This window comes from Polyodon spathula, chromosome 34, assembly GCF_017654505.1.
Source record: "Polyodon spathula isolate WHYD16114869_AA chromosome 34, ASM1765450v1, whole genome shotgun sequence".
NCBI classification, from domain to species: domain Eukaryota; kingdom Metazoa; phylum Chordata; class Actinopteri; order Acipenseriformes; family Polyodontidae; genus Polyodon; species Polyodon spathula.
Window position 1 is genome coordinate 4,998,607 of NC_054567.1, and position 14,543 is coordinate 5,013,149.

The window sequence follows — 14,543 nt, forward strand, 5'->3', positions numbered from 1 at the left end:
TCAGAGAGTTACTGATTTGCCAAATACCAGTACATCTTTCTGGTTATAGCCCTACATCAAGTCCTGTGCTTCCTTTGCTTAGGTATATTATTGAAATCAGTAGGAGCCAGGGTTTGAACAGGCAGGACCTGGCAAATCTGCTCTGAAGTGAACACACTGCAATAAGCCTCACCAGTGTCTTTAGGCTGACTACTAGCAGTCCATGCAGCAAAAAGGAACAATATGTTTAAAAGGGGTTGCCCAAACTCCTGGGCACTGAATCATTTCAACAATATACTTACTTGGTGGTATTTTAAAAAGCTAGGGCTGGGTACAAGACTCGTGTGAGTTTCTAACCCAGCGTCTTACAGATGCCATCCTGTGCAGATGTCAACATTTGACTTAATCTGAAAGTTAAAACAAAGCAACTCCACTTAATAGTAATTCCTGGCGACAATAATTTTTCTAATAAGCTAATATGCTGTTTCTGGGTGTAATTTATTGTGTTTGAAATGTCATCTTGTGATGTTTGGATGAGAGGACCATAAAGAGATTGCTAAGCACTTTTGTGTGCTCAAACTGTGCAAAATGATTTCCCTTAGTTATGAGAAATTATTATTTTTAAGAAAATGTTGCGTGCTCCCATGTAAGTTTATTTTTCTTAAATATTTTTGTTATGATGTTAAAAAGATGACCAAATCAGTCACCTCTTTGGGGTGGGGTGGGGGTGGGGGTGTGTGTACACCGTGTAGGGCTTCTCAAACCCAGTCCTCGGGACCCCTGTGATTGTCATTCCAGCTGAGATCTTAGTTACTTCACTAAACCCTTAATTGAACTAATACTTTGCTTAATTAGGTCTTTTTAATCTTTTTCAGCTCTTAAACAGTTGAAAATTTCAAGTGAACTATACAATTGTATAAGTAACTTGAAATCTGCACATTATTATGAACTAAGAACAATTAAAAAGGTATAATTAAGCAAAATATTAGTTTGATTGTTTAACCTCCTTGACATTCATTTTAATTGTCCAAAGAATTCTGTTTTGTTTGAAGTAGACAATTGCCGCAGCTGGTTTATTTTCTAGTCTGTTCTGGGTTCAAATCCAGCTCAGATCGCACAAAATGAGTTTGTTGGTCTAAACTAAGACATTAGCCCACATCACAAGTCCAGCGCTCAATTCAGCACAATCATCAGTCTATGAGAGGTGCAGGACTGAATGCAGCTCAGGACTGAGGTTCACAATTCCAGCGCTCAGTTCAGCACACTCATCAGTCTGTGAGAGGTGCAGGACTGAATGCAGCTCAGCACTGACTTGTGTCTCACTGTGAGTGGAAACTCCCTGGTGCCAGAGTCCTTCAGCCTTCATGAGAGCAAAATCCACAAGCAAACACAAATCAATGAGCATCCCATTGGAATCCAGCTATGAATCTTCAACACAAATCAATGAGCATCCCATTGGAATCCAGCTATGAATCTTCAACACAAATCAATGAGCATCCCATTGGAATCCAGCTATGAATCTTCAACACAAATCAATGAGCATCCCATTGGAATCCAGCTATGAATCTTCAACACAAATCAATGAGCATCCCATTGGAATCCAGCTATGAATCTTCAACACAAATCAATGAGCATCCCATTGGAATCCAGCTATGAATCTTCAACACAAATCAATGAGCATCCCATTGGAATCCAGCTATGAATCTTCAACACAAATCAATGAGCATCCCATTGGAATCTAGCTATGAATCTTCAACGCAAATCAATGAGCATCCCATTGGAATCCAGCTATGAATATTCAACACTTTGAATCTAAAGATTATTGACTAGGCACTCATTAGGGACAGTCTGCATCACATACAGTGGTTCTAAAAAAAAGAATTCACCCGCCTTGGACTTTTCTACATTTTATTGTGTTACAACATGGAATCAAAATGGATTTAATTGAGAGTTTTTGTCACTGATCAACATAAAAAAGTATATAATGTCAAAGTGAAAAATAAAATCTACAAATTGTTCTAAATTAATTACAAATGTAAAACAGAAAATAATTGATTGCATAGGTATTCACCTCCCTTTGCTATGACACACCTAAATAAGCTCTGGTGCAACCAATTGTCTTTAGAAGTCACTTAATTAGTTGAATGGAGCCCACCTGTGTGCAATTAAGGTGTTTCACATGATTTCAGGTCATGTGGGAGGTCTGGCAGGTCCTACAGTTGGTTAGTACATTTCCTAACAAAAACTACACCATGAAGACAAAGGAACATTCAAAGCAAATCCAAAATAAGGTTTTCAAAAGCACCAATCAGGGGTAGGATATAAGAACATTTTCAAGGTATTGAATATACCCTGGAGCACAGTAAAGTCCATTATTAAGAAATGGAGAGAATATGACGCAACTATGAATCTGTCTAGAACAGGCCATCCTCAAAAAGTATCCAGGCAAGACTGGCACTAGTCAGGGAGTTCACCAAGAGGCCTATGCCAACTCTAAAGGAGTTACAGTCTTCTACGACTGAGTTGGGAGACACTGTGCATACGGTAACAATAGCCCAGGTGCTTCACAAAACTGGCCTTTATGGGAGAGTGGCAAAAAGAAAGCCATTGTTGAAAAAACTCACATCTAATCTCGGCTAGAGTTTGCCAGAAGGCATGGGGGAGACTCTGAGACCAAGTGGAAGAAGATTCTATGGTCTGATGAGACCAAAATATAACTTTTTGGCCTCAATGGTAAGCGCTATGTTTTGCGCAAGCCTAACACTGCACATCATCCTGAGAACACCATCCCTACCGTGAAGCAGGGTGGTGGCAGCATCATGCTGTGGAGATGCTTCTCTGCGTCAGGGCCTGGAAAGCTTGTGAAGATAGTGGGCAAAATGGATGCAGCAAAGTACAGAGAAATCCTGGTGGAAAACCTGCTGAAGTCTGCAAGAGACCTGGGACTTGGGAGAAGATTCATCTTCCAGCAGGACAATGACCTCAAACATGCAGCCAAAGCCACACCGGAGTGGCTTAAAAACAAAAAGGTAATTGTCCTGGAGTGGCCCCATCAAAGTATCGGACCTCAATCCAATTGGGAATATGTGGAAAGAGTTGAAAATTGCTGTTCACCAAAGGTCCCCATACAACTTGACGGAGCTTGAGCAATTTTGCAAACAAGAATGGGCAAAAATTGCAGTGTCCAAAGCTGGTAGAGACTTATCCAAATAGACTCATGGCTGTAATTGGTGCCAAAGGTGCCTCTACCAAATATTGACTCAAGAACAATTTTGTAGATTTTATTTTTCAGTTTGACATTATGGACCTTTTTTGTGTTGATCAGTCGCAATAACTAATTAAATCCATTTTGATTCCATGTTGTAACACAATAAAATGTGGAAAAGTCCAAGGGGAGGTGAATACTTTAGAGAGCCACTGTACCTACCACAATCTGACCCCATTATAGTAGATGCACAGTCAGCAATGTTTAAACTAAACTCAGCCTCTAAATGAATATGTTATTAATTTGCTTTGTTGTTACAGGAGCAGTTTAGGGGAGGCACTGTTTTAGCAATGCTGAGATTAATGACTCCGTGGGACTTTTCCAGTCGATGTGTTGATAGTACTTTGTGAATTAGGCGCAAATGAGTTAGTGTCTAACTTTAAATGGTACAGTATAGGTTCCTAAACCCTAGGGGTGTAACAATACAAGATGTACTGTATCACAATATGCTGGTCATGATACAGTAAGTATGACGATACCTGTTACAGTCCTGAAGGGCTCCATGGAATGATCTTAACAGATGTTGTTAAAAGACAGTTAAATGAGCTAGAGAGAGAGTCTATACTCATACCAGCTATAAAGTCCAGTTATTTCAAGGCCATCTGGTTAACTGCAGGTATCATAAATCAAACGATACACACCTCTATACACAAAAGTGTGACAATTCATTTTTACATCCCCTTCTAAGCATGTGGCCGCCCTTGTCAGCAGCCTGTCCTTCACCTAGGATTGTGCTTGAGGGATGAGGTGATACTTCAGGTCAGGATTATTGAGGTGCGTTGGCAGGGCTTTATGAAGAGGCTCACAGATCCAAACCAAGCAGTCTGAAGCAGAACCCTGCCTAACTTTTAAAACCAGAAAAGGAAAAGTACAGCTAGCTCTGCTCAGTGAAGTAATTACAAAGGAGCCCGGCAGTGCCAGGCATGACCGGCGATGTATCATGTGGGACTGCTTCCTCGACAAACATTCTTGTTGTCAGCACTGACAGGAGCCAGCTGGGAGGGAATGAAGCAGAGCGGATTAGCTCTCAGTAAGATGTGTTGGAGAGAGGCTCACAGTGTATAGGCTGCTTCAGCTCTAATCACTTCTGCCTGACTGGCACAGGGAGACAGCACACATGCTGACCTTTTTTTTGTAAGCATTTCTTTATTGTTATTTTTTTTGTTCTTTATTCCGACAATGTCACAAATGTCTACGGGGAAGACACAATGAAACCTCTTCTAATGCAAGTGATTTTGTACGGAATTTGGCTCGTAACAGGTAACTGGCATGTCGCCTTAATTCATATCGTGTTTGAGGAAATTGTCACAGTGCTGGTGTAGCAATGAAGGGAGTTTGACCCATTTAAAAGGACTGTTCCCTTTACTATGTAACATGGAAAACAGTGCATCCCTGAATTCTCCAAGGCTTCATTCTCAATTTAGATTAGAATGGAGAAGGCTTGCTTATTATTTGAGCTGCTGTTTACTAACATGTCTTGTTGATTTTGTTACAGTGTGTGCTTTCTTAATTAAATATTGTGTTCATGCTATTAATTGGCAAACTGTTCGCTAGCTCAATGGACATTTGGTAATGCATTACCTTGTATATATTGAAAGGATGCCATTATCATTTCAGTTAAGCAGATTTATAAACACCATGCTAGCAAATTAAATATGTCAATATATAACGTGTACTGTTTATTGTATGCATTTTTGTACATTTTACTACATAGACTGCACTTTTTGTGTGCCCGACCCACGCACAGTACATTTGGGTAAACATATTTGAGAAATTTGGAATGTAGACGTGATCCACAGTAATTATGCAGTATTGAAATACAAACTCGACTTTCATTTTGTAAACTGGCTAGGCTAAACCGGCTTTCTAATTCTAAAGGGGCTTTTGCTTTCTGGTTTAGTTGGATCAGAAACGATAAGAAATACAGAAAAGAAAATACTAAGTAGCAGTCCTTCACAGTCTTCCAGCGAACTGCCTGCATATCAAGTCTCCATATGTCCCAGTGAATGTATGTGGAATTTCACAGGGTATTTACTCTTTTCTCTATCTGAATACAGCTGTAACTATGGAATCTATATGTGAATGTGTGAGTTTGTTTCTTGCTCACTGGTACTGATGCATGATTCGGGTTACAATCAGAGACTGGATGTGTAGACTGTCAAATCCCCAGATCTCCGAATACTCGCACTTGCTGTGGGGTTTCTGCCTGTCGCATCACAGAGGTGGATTGGACAGGGGTCATGTTCCGGTCAAAGGATAGGGAGCAGCTGCTCCCTCATTGAGCTGCTTTTCACCTGTGCTGTTTGTATTGGCTGGGGCTGGCAGCATGTGCAAAAGAGACTGTTAGAAAGTCATTCCGCTTGAAATATCTCTGTGTTAAACTGCAGATTATTATTATTATTATTATTTAGAAGATACTTATTTTATCCGAAGCGATTTACAGAAATTAAACACAATATGAAAGTATATGTTACAGATGAATGTGTTGAAGAACAGGACTTTTCACTGTTCTTCAGCCAGAAAGACAAGATTCGCTGTGAAACCATGCAGTGACAAACAGGAGGACCACAGAGGCAAACCGTTGTTCACCTTCAAAAATGACCAGTTCAAATCGTAAAAACAATAAGACTTTACATGGAAGACATATTGGTAATGTAAACTACAAAGGCAAATGAGTGTTCTTTTATAATCATTTTTACATAAATTAATTTCCCCAGTCTAGACTGGCAACTTGGCGCTAACAGGATTCTAACCACGCTGGCATGACTTGCCCTGTACTCCACGCTGTAGTGCTTTTACTAGATGACCAAAGGGGAACCCAACAAATAGATGCCTGTGAGAGAGATCTAAAAGCCAGCCTAAGCAACCCTGCTCTACTTTGAACAAAATAGCTGCTGCAAACCACCTCACACAAGACAGCAACTTCTTTAACTTCGAGATTGGTGCTGCATCCCAATTTAATAGCAGTCTGATACCCGTACACAATAGCAGTGGGGGTGGGGTTACTGCAGAGACCCTGTATAACTGCAATATAACAGTTATTTCTAGCTAGAAACTTAATTTCCATTAGTCAAAAATATACAACAATCTACTGTTTTACAGATTGAAAGAATATCTTACGGATACCGTATCAAATAAATTAATACATTATTCACACACGATTAATCAAAATGTGTGAGTAATTTCAATGTGTGAACGCCACCGCAGGCTATATCATTCTGTATTTAACCAACTCTTTCCTTTTGATGGTTTAGAGGAATGCTTTAGATTCAAAGTTTTAAATGGGATTCCACATCAAAGAGACACACACACCCACAGAGGGGTGAGCAGTCAGCAAAGAGACACCCACAGAGGGGTGAGCATTCAACAAAGAGGCACCCACAGAGGGGTGAGCAGTCAGCAAAGAGGCACCCACAGAGGGGTGAGCAGTCAGCAAAGAGGCACCCACAGAGGGGTGAGCGGTCAGCAAAGAGGCACCCACACACACCCACAGAGAGTTGAGCAGTCAGCAAAGAGGCACCCACACACACCTACAGAGAGTTGAGCAGTCAGCAAAGAGGCACCCACACACACCCACAGAGGGGTGAGCATTCAACAAAGAGGCACCCACAGAGGGGTGAGCAGTCAGCAAAGAGGCACCCACACCTGCAGAGGGGTGAGCAGTCAGCAAAGATTTTTTCTCTTGGCCATCGTCACTGTAGACGATATGGTGATATGTGCCCTCTTCCTGGCTGGATTGCTTTGGCCCTGGTGTTGCTTGTGGCTGGATTGCTTTGGCCCTGGTGTTGCTTGTGGCTGGATTGCTTTGGCTCTGGAGTTACTTGTGGCTGGATTGCTTTGGCCCTGGTGTTGCTTGTGGCTGGATTGCTTTGACCCTGGTGTTGCTTGTGGCTGGATTGCTTTGGCCCTGGTGTTGCTTGTGGCTGGATTGCTTTGGCCCTGGTGTTGCTTGTGGCTGGATTGCTTTGGCCCTGGTGTTGCCTGTGGCTGGATTGCTTTGGCCCTGGTGTTGCTTGTGGCTGGATTGCTTTGGCTCTGGAGTTGCTTGTGGTTGGATTACTTTGGCTCTGGAGTTGCTTGTGGTTGGATTACTTTGGCTCTGGTGTTGCTTGTTTGGATGTTGTGTGATATCTTTCTCTTAACATAAGATTTTCAATGTGCTTACAGAAGATCATGAAGTGTATGTTTGTCTCAGTAAGAGGGTTGTGTTTAGATTGGTTTAGATCATTTCTGATATGGTATGATGTTTAATACAGCCAAAATGGCACTGGCCCACCCCCACCAGATGTACCATGCATTCAGATAGAGCACCTATTTACAAATTCTTGAAAAATATAGAGTCGTATGATGATGGTATGATGACACCACAATTCTAAAAAAAGAAAGCCCCATTCTGAGTCACAGGAAAACTATGAACTGAAAGCAGTTCAGAGCGGTGCAGTGGTACTGTACTATAAACTAAGGGATTGCCAAGGTATTGCATTACCCATTGAGCTCATTCAGGGTGTAGAAAAATCAAAGCTGCTATCTGGAACCAGGGCACGCTCTGTGCAAACATTACAGAGGTGTGTGGGGAGTTGTTGAAGTTCTTTCTTCTAATAAAGCTGTCAGAATAATTCATTTGCCAGTGCAGAGGAGTTGCAGGATGTTGGGGATCTGTTTATATTATCAAGGGTGTTTGCAGAGCTACCTAGAAGAAACAAATGAGCACATTTTAAAGGGTTGTGCCTGTAATAACTCTTTTTTTTTTTTTTTTAAAAGAGGCTGAAGGATCCTTAGGTAGTATTCTGAAGCAAGAGCAATTTGTTCAAAGAGAATAAAACATTGTAAATCCATCTGAAATCAATAAAAAAAACAGCAATTTTTCAGTTGAATGCCTCTGATTTTGATAAACATTTGCACATGTTATTGTCTTTGAAAGAAATGGTTACACTGTGAATTGTAGGCCTGAGTGACCTCCCATGCATGAGATACAGGTTTGAAGCTTGACCTGATTTGAGCACCCACCCTATCTTTACATGGTCATAACTTCCTCCAGAATTGGCATAGAAGCTGGTGTTGGTTTCATTTTAAAGTTCTCAAATAGGACTATTTGTTCATTATAAAAAAATTCATATGAAATACAAGATAAAAAAAAAGTTGTGTGATTCTATGACCTTTTGACCTCACCCAAGTCAAATCGCATAACCTTGGATTTTTGTCAGGTTTAATGATAGATTGTAGCCTAGACCCTTATCTACATTTCCTGTGAATTTAATTTTGAATGCAGAGTGTCAGGTGAATATTCTAAGTGAAGCGACTACACACCTAATACAATTAAACAAAGATATTTATTTGCAATCGAGTATACACTTCTCAACTGTTAAATTGAAGCTGCAATGAACTGACACAGCTGTAACAGCCATTAATATATTCATGAATTAACCAAGGTGCCTGTGGCAGTGCGATTGCCCTGCACAGTGGTAAATTAGTGTTGGTGTGATTTATATGTGGGAATGGGTTTATTTTGTGTCGTTTTGGGAGTTGATTTGTGCAATTGAATTATTGTTTACAGACGGGCGCTCGATTGAGACTTGCTGCCTGCTATGCTTGGTTGAGGGGAAGGGCAGCAAGTGATTGGCTGTGCTGGTTCTCAATCAGCAGGCGGGCGGGTCTCGACTGAGTGTCCGTCAGGTTTAAAACATCCGCGGGAGATGGCTCGGGGCTGCTGCAAGGCCTGATGTTTTCACGGCACCTTTGATTTATAGTTTGTTGTATTGTGTTTTATTTTGCACTTTTTGTACAATTTTCTGTATTTGTCCTCTGTGCGTTACCGTCGCTGGTAACGTCACATGACCACCTTTTTATTTTACTTTCGTTTTCTATTTGTTTGTTAATAAAACCTGCGCGCCTGTACTGGAGTTTCTCTCTGTAAGCTTGAACAGCGGCGACCCACACGCATGACACGAGGAAGACCCTGTCACAGTGCCCTATTTACATAATTGGCTAAAACAAACAAATACAGCTGAATTAAATAAAAATTACTACTGAATTGTGCATGTTTAATTTTGTCCCCACCAGTAGTACTTCTGTCAGCGCATGTTTGGTATTTTAAGTGATGCTTCTTCTCTTTGTTTGGCTTTGGAAACTGGTTAAAAGAAGTGGAGATGCAGTGTGCCAGACACAGTTTTTAACTTGAGGCATCGTCGCTCTAGAAAATCTTGCTCAGCTTGCCATTCTGCTATCGTGAAGTATTCTACTTCAAGAGCAGGAATGTTTTCTCTTGCAAACCTATACAGTTGGTGTGGAGTCTGGATCTGGTCGTGGTATGGACACTGCAAACTGGCTTTGTTGCCATTTGTTTAATGGATCCTCCTACACCATCACAGGGTCTGAAATGTTGCAAAAAAGTTCCACTCTGCTTCTACGCCAAAATCTTCCAAGTGCTGGCAAATGTTGAGGAAATTTGTATAGTTATTATATTGCCCTGCACACCCGTCAGAGAAGTAATAGATTTTTCTTGTAAATTTGTTCTCCAAGAACCTCAAAAGATGCTTGTGAAAGAGATAAACAGCGACTGTGTTATGAATCATGCATTCTGATATTGCAACATATGACATGTGCTGAGAATTCCCTTCTTTGTCTTGCCAATAGCAAACAAAAGAATGGATGGTTGCCCGAGAGGTGTTCCAGTGGTGTGATTGTGCTTCATCTTGCATGACGAAAGTTTTCTGAAAAATCATCAACTAGGAGTTCATCCCTCAGCTGTTGATAATTTGCAATCTGCATCTTTGCAATGAAATCATGTTGCCAAAGACGTTGGAGATGGCTTGTGAAAGTCTCTATGAACTGATTAACGGGTTCATTTATTGTCTGAAGAGTGGCTCTGTCAGTTGTAGTCCACTTCAGATACTCCACTGTGTCCATCAGGCTATCTTGAAAGAGCATTTGTATTTGACTGTTGAAATCGCCACTTTCCTAAGTGGCAGTCGATGTTAGGTGGGGAACACATGAGGTAAGGCAAGCAATGCCGATAGTGATTCAAAGGCACTTCTGTACTTACACTCAGTTGTGGAAGAACAAATGAGCATCAGCTTTACATGCTGGTGTGCTGTGCAGACACACACAGCATGAGCACCACTACTGCCTGCCAATACACTCTCCTTTGGTTTCATCTCTGCAGATTTGGAGAAGCCAATCTTAATGTCAGGATGCTGTAATTTGAAGAAACAATAGGCCTCTGAAAGATTGCAGAGAACAAGCCGTTTGTGTTGGAGCGCCCCCCTTCCTGACTCTTTATTGTAAACAGAAACAAAATCTTTCTTTCCGGCCATGAGTCGACTAATCTTCCCTCTTGTAGAACAATTTTACTATTTGAGCAATCTCCTCTGTTAGCATTCTCCTCCCAGTGTTTGGATTTGGATCCGATAGGCATCCTTTCTCTTCCTGTAAAGCTTTGGCTGTCCTGGACGTGGTAGGTAACACCAAACTCAGCAGCAGTCCTGCATGTAGACCAAGACAAAAACATATGAACCTGCCTACTTCGACTGATATTTGAATTACATTTTTCGTTCAGCAGGGCCATCATCTCTTGGTATGCCGAGCCTGTTCCTTGACTGTTTCAGTCTTCCACTTCTGTTTGTTCTTCTTAGCTTTCTCGTCATTGCTTCTCCGATCTTCTTTACCTTCTGAGCTGCATATACCTTTTGTGAATTTCCTTCTCTTCAGTGAAGGTTCTTGTATTGCCTCCAAGGCCTTGTTTATTTGTGAAATCTCATGTTCCTTTTCAGCTTTGAAAATGTTGTTGCTTTCAGGTAGTTTGTCTTGAACAGCATGAGGGCTGGATTCTCTGGAACTCCTTGGGGTCACTTTGTGTTGAGGATGATGTTTGGTCTTGGTCAGGAGGATGATGGGCTAGCAACTTCATACAAGGGTAACATAACTTCTGGACATATACTCAGCTTCTGGTGGTCCTTGATCTGCTTCTTTGTTAAGGTGCGACCTTTAGTGCAGCGCACTCCACGATGCTTTGCAAATGGCTCATGCTTTGATGTCTTTAACGCCAAGAAAGTCATTGGAAGCACTTGCCATTTATGCAACTAATTGTCTTCAATATTAAATAGACTGCAAAACTACAAGAATTTTAGCTACAAACATTAATGTCAAGAATGTTAAACTGGTAAGTATAATATATAAATGTTTTATGGAAGAGTACCAGGTTTAAGGACACACCTTAGTTGAGTTATAGTTGGGTGTTCTTGTTTTTCACTTTATAAAGGGCACATTTCAGTATTGATCTGTATTTAATTCTCTTCAATATCTATGCCTCCCTTGGGTCACCTCATCCGCCAACAAAGCCTCATGTTTCACTCCTATGCTGACGACACCCAGCTCTACTTAAAACTCGACCCTGGAAGCCCCTCTGCCATGGTCTGGCTCTCAGCTTGCATTCAAGACATCAAGGTCTGGATGTCTGCCAGTTTTCTTCAGCTGAACACTAACAAATCTGAACTACTTCTAGTAGGATGTAAAACAAGAATGCTGCCCTGAACCTCAGAAACTGTCTCTGCTGCCTTCCCCCGCAGTACAAAACTGTGTACTTGACAGCAACTTCTCATTTGATGGATCTCCTCCGTGGTCAAATCTTCCTTCTACCATCTTCGAAACATCTCCAAAGTCCATCCCTACCTTTCCCTCCTGGATGCGGAGACACTTTGTCATGCATTTGTCTCCTCTCGACTCGACTACTTCAAGTCTCTATATGGTGGTCTCCCGACACAATAAACCGACTGCAGCTAGCCCAGAATGTCGCTGCCAGGATTCTTACCAGATGTAAAAAACGTAATCACATCACCCAATTTGACGAAAATCAAAGGAGATCAAGGTTTTTGGTGATTTGATTTCATGTGGAATGACCCTATAATACTGTCAAGGAATAACCTGGTTACTGGAAGGAGCAGTTATGTGGAAGTTAGGGTTTTATTGACTAAGTACTTCGTTGTTGAGTTTTAATTTTCTGGAATTAATAGGTGTTTTTTCTCCTTGGAGTTCTTCAAAGACTTCAGCAAACACTTCGAAATATTAAGTCAAGCAGGCCAAATATTGTGGTTAATGCCTTCAGCCACATAATAACTTCACTGGTGTGTGTGTGTGTGGGTGTGCATTTGGCTCTACTGTACAGCTATGTTGCATCACCCTATAGATTGAAACCTGCTGAATAATGTTACTTTAACATATTGAATTTGTAGTTTTCCATATACTTAACGAAAAACTGACAAATTGAAGAATGTGACATTTCAAAATGTAACATGTAATGTTTTTGCAGTTTTTTTGATTACATGATAAATAAAATATTTAAATTATGCTCATAATTTTTTTTTTTTTTTTTTTTTTTTTTTTTTTTTTTATGATGTCTCAATCCTAAAATTATAGGTGATGCCAAATTTTCGGCCATAGCTGTATAGTATAGTACATTACATAGCAGGGCTGCTGTGTTAGATTATATAGGGATTGCTGGACCTCACATGCCTAGTCTCGTGTATGAGATTAAAGGTTTCTCAGTGGTTTTTCTCAGTGGTTTTCATAATCCCCTGAAATATTTCCACACTTGAACGACACGGCCTGCACAGCATTTCTTCCGCTTCATTTCTTTTTCGAATGCCTTTATTAATTGTAAGATTGTTTTTTATTTCATTTTTCATTATTCAGATTAACTGGACTATATTAAAGCAAGTGCAAAGAGATCATAAGTTTTGAAAACGGTTTAAACATTTTTTTTCTTTTTCAAATTCACCTTTTAAATACACACAATACTGTTCCGAAAAGTAAGTCCAAAGTGTGTGATATTTCTATGTGCAGTATACAGCAAACATTGACAATGGAAACAAAAGAAAAAATCATGTTTGTATTTTTGAGCTTCAACAGAGCTTACACTTGGTATTGATACCCCACTGCAGCTGTAGTTCACAGAATGGCTGCTGGTAGAGAGGGAAAGAATGGCCAATTGTGTGAACTAAAATGACCTGAGGTAACCTAACCAAACCATTAAGACAACAATGTCTGGTTTCTGATCAAGCAGAGTGCACAGAAGGCTGAACTACTGAAGAATCTAGTAAACATTCACCCAATAATGATAAAACTGTTGCAGTCTGCAGCTTTACATTTTTCACCTTTTCTTCCAGGAGTGGGCTGCGAGACCAACATTGACGAATGTGAAAGCAGCCCCTGTGCGAATGGGGGCCGGTGTGAAGACGGCATCGACGACTATACCTGCCTCTGCCCTGCAGCAGGACAAGACGCCACCCCCTGGGGAGGCAAAAACTGTGACACCCAGCTGGTGGGCTGCCAGGAGAACGACTGTCAAAACGGAGCGACCTGCCACCCTACCTACCAGAGCGGCACTCACAGCTACTCCTGCCAGTGCCCCCCGGGTTTCTATGACGAACGCTGCAACACCTCAACCACATTTTCCTTCACATCCACAGGCTACATTCTCATAGAGGTTCCACTGAGAAACAGAACCAAGAGGGGCGTGGGTACCACCAGAGCCAGCATCAGCCTCCGGTTCAGGACCACCTTACCTGATAGGATTATATTTTACAGGGGGGACTACTCGGACTACATGTACCTGGAGATTGTCGAGGGCCTCCTTCATGCTAGGGCAGTGCTAGAGGGCTCTCGCATCTATGCATCTCTGCCTGGAAAAGTAAACGATGGCCAGTGGCAGGAAATCAGTGTGACTTTGAAAGGTGGTTTAGTGCTGACCCATACAAACTGTGAGAGAGGAGACTGCACAAAGACCCAGGATGGCTCGGAACTGGTCCGTAATATTCCAGAGTCCTTCAAGATGATCTCTGTTGGTGGGGTCAAGTCTGAGTTCTTACTCAACAACACTGAAAGCAGGACGAATTTCATTGGCTGCATAGAAGACCTACGGATTGATTCCCAACCTGTGCTTCCTCAGAGGATTTCTGAGACCATGGCAGAGGGCTTGCAGCTGGGCTGCAGCAAGCCGGAGTGGTGCGAACCCAACCCGTGCTCAGATCAGGGCAGCTGTGTGGATCTGTGGACCGGCTCCAGATGCCACTGCTACCGTCCCTTTCACGGTCCCAATTGTTCTAACGGTAAGACTCTTTTAAAGATTCTTCAATAAGGGCAGGATTCCAACAGAGAGAGAGCGTTTATCAGGAGCTTTCTAGTTTAATAATTGTAATTGTGAAGGAATCCTTTAATTAATAACAATGAGGCTTTTTGTGTACCAAGATCAGGAACATTACGAAAAATATTGAACAGTATATGTTTGCTAGTACACTTGCTATAA

General features: G+C 41.4%; 1 protein-coding gene across 4 annotated transcripts in view; it reads left to right on the forward strand.

Annotated features, from left to right (window-relative positions):
• The window catches only part of LOC121303609 (protein crumbs homolog 2-like), a 96,869-nt gene that overhangs the window by 41,909 nt on the left and 40,417 nt on the right, over nt 1–14,543 (forward strand). For all 4 annotated transcript variants that reach the window (XM_041234398.1, XM_041234396.1, XM_041234397.1 and 1 more), the window contains one exon: nt 13,405–14,346. In XM_041234398.1, the coding sequence (XP_041090332.1) occupies nt 13,405–14,346 (942 nt within the window). The remainder of the gene's footprint in view (nt 1–13,404; nt 14,347–14,543) is intronic.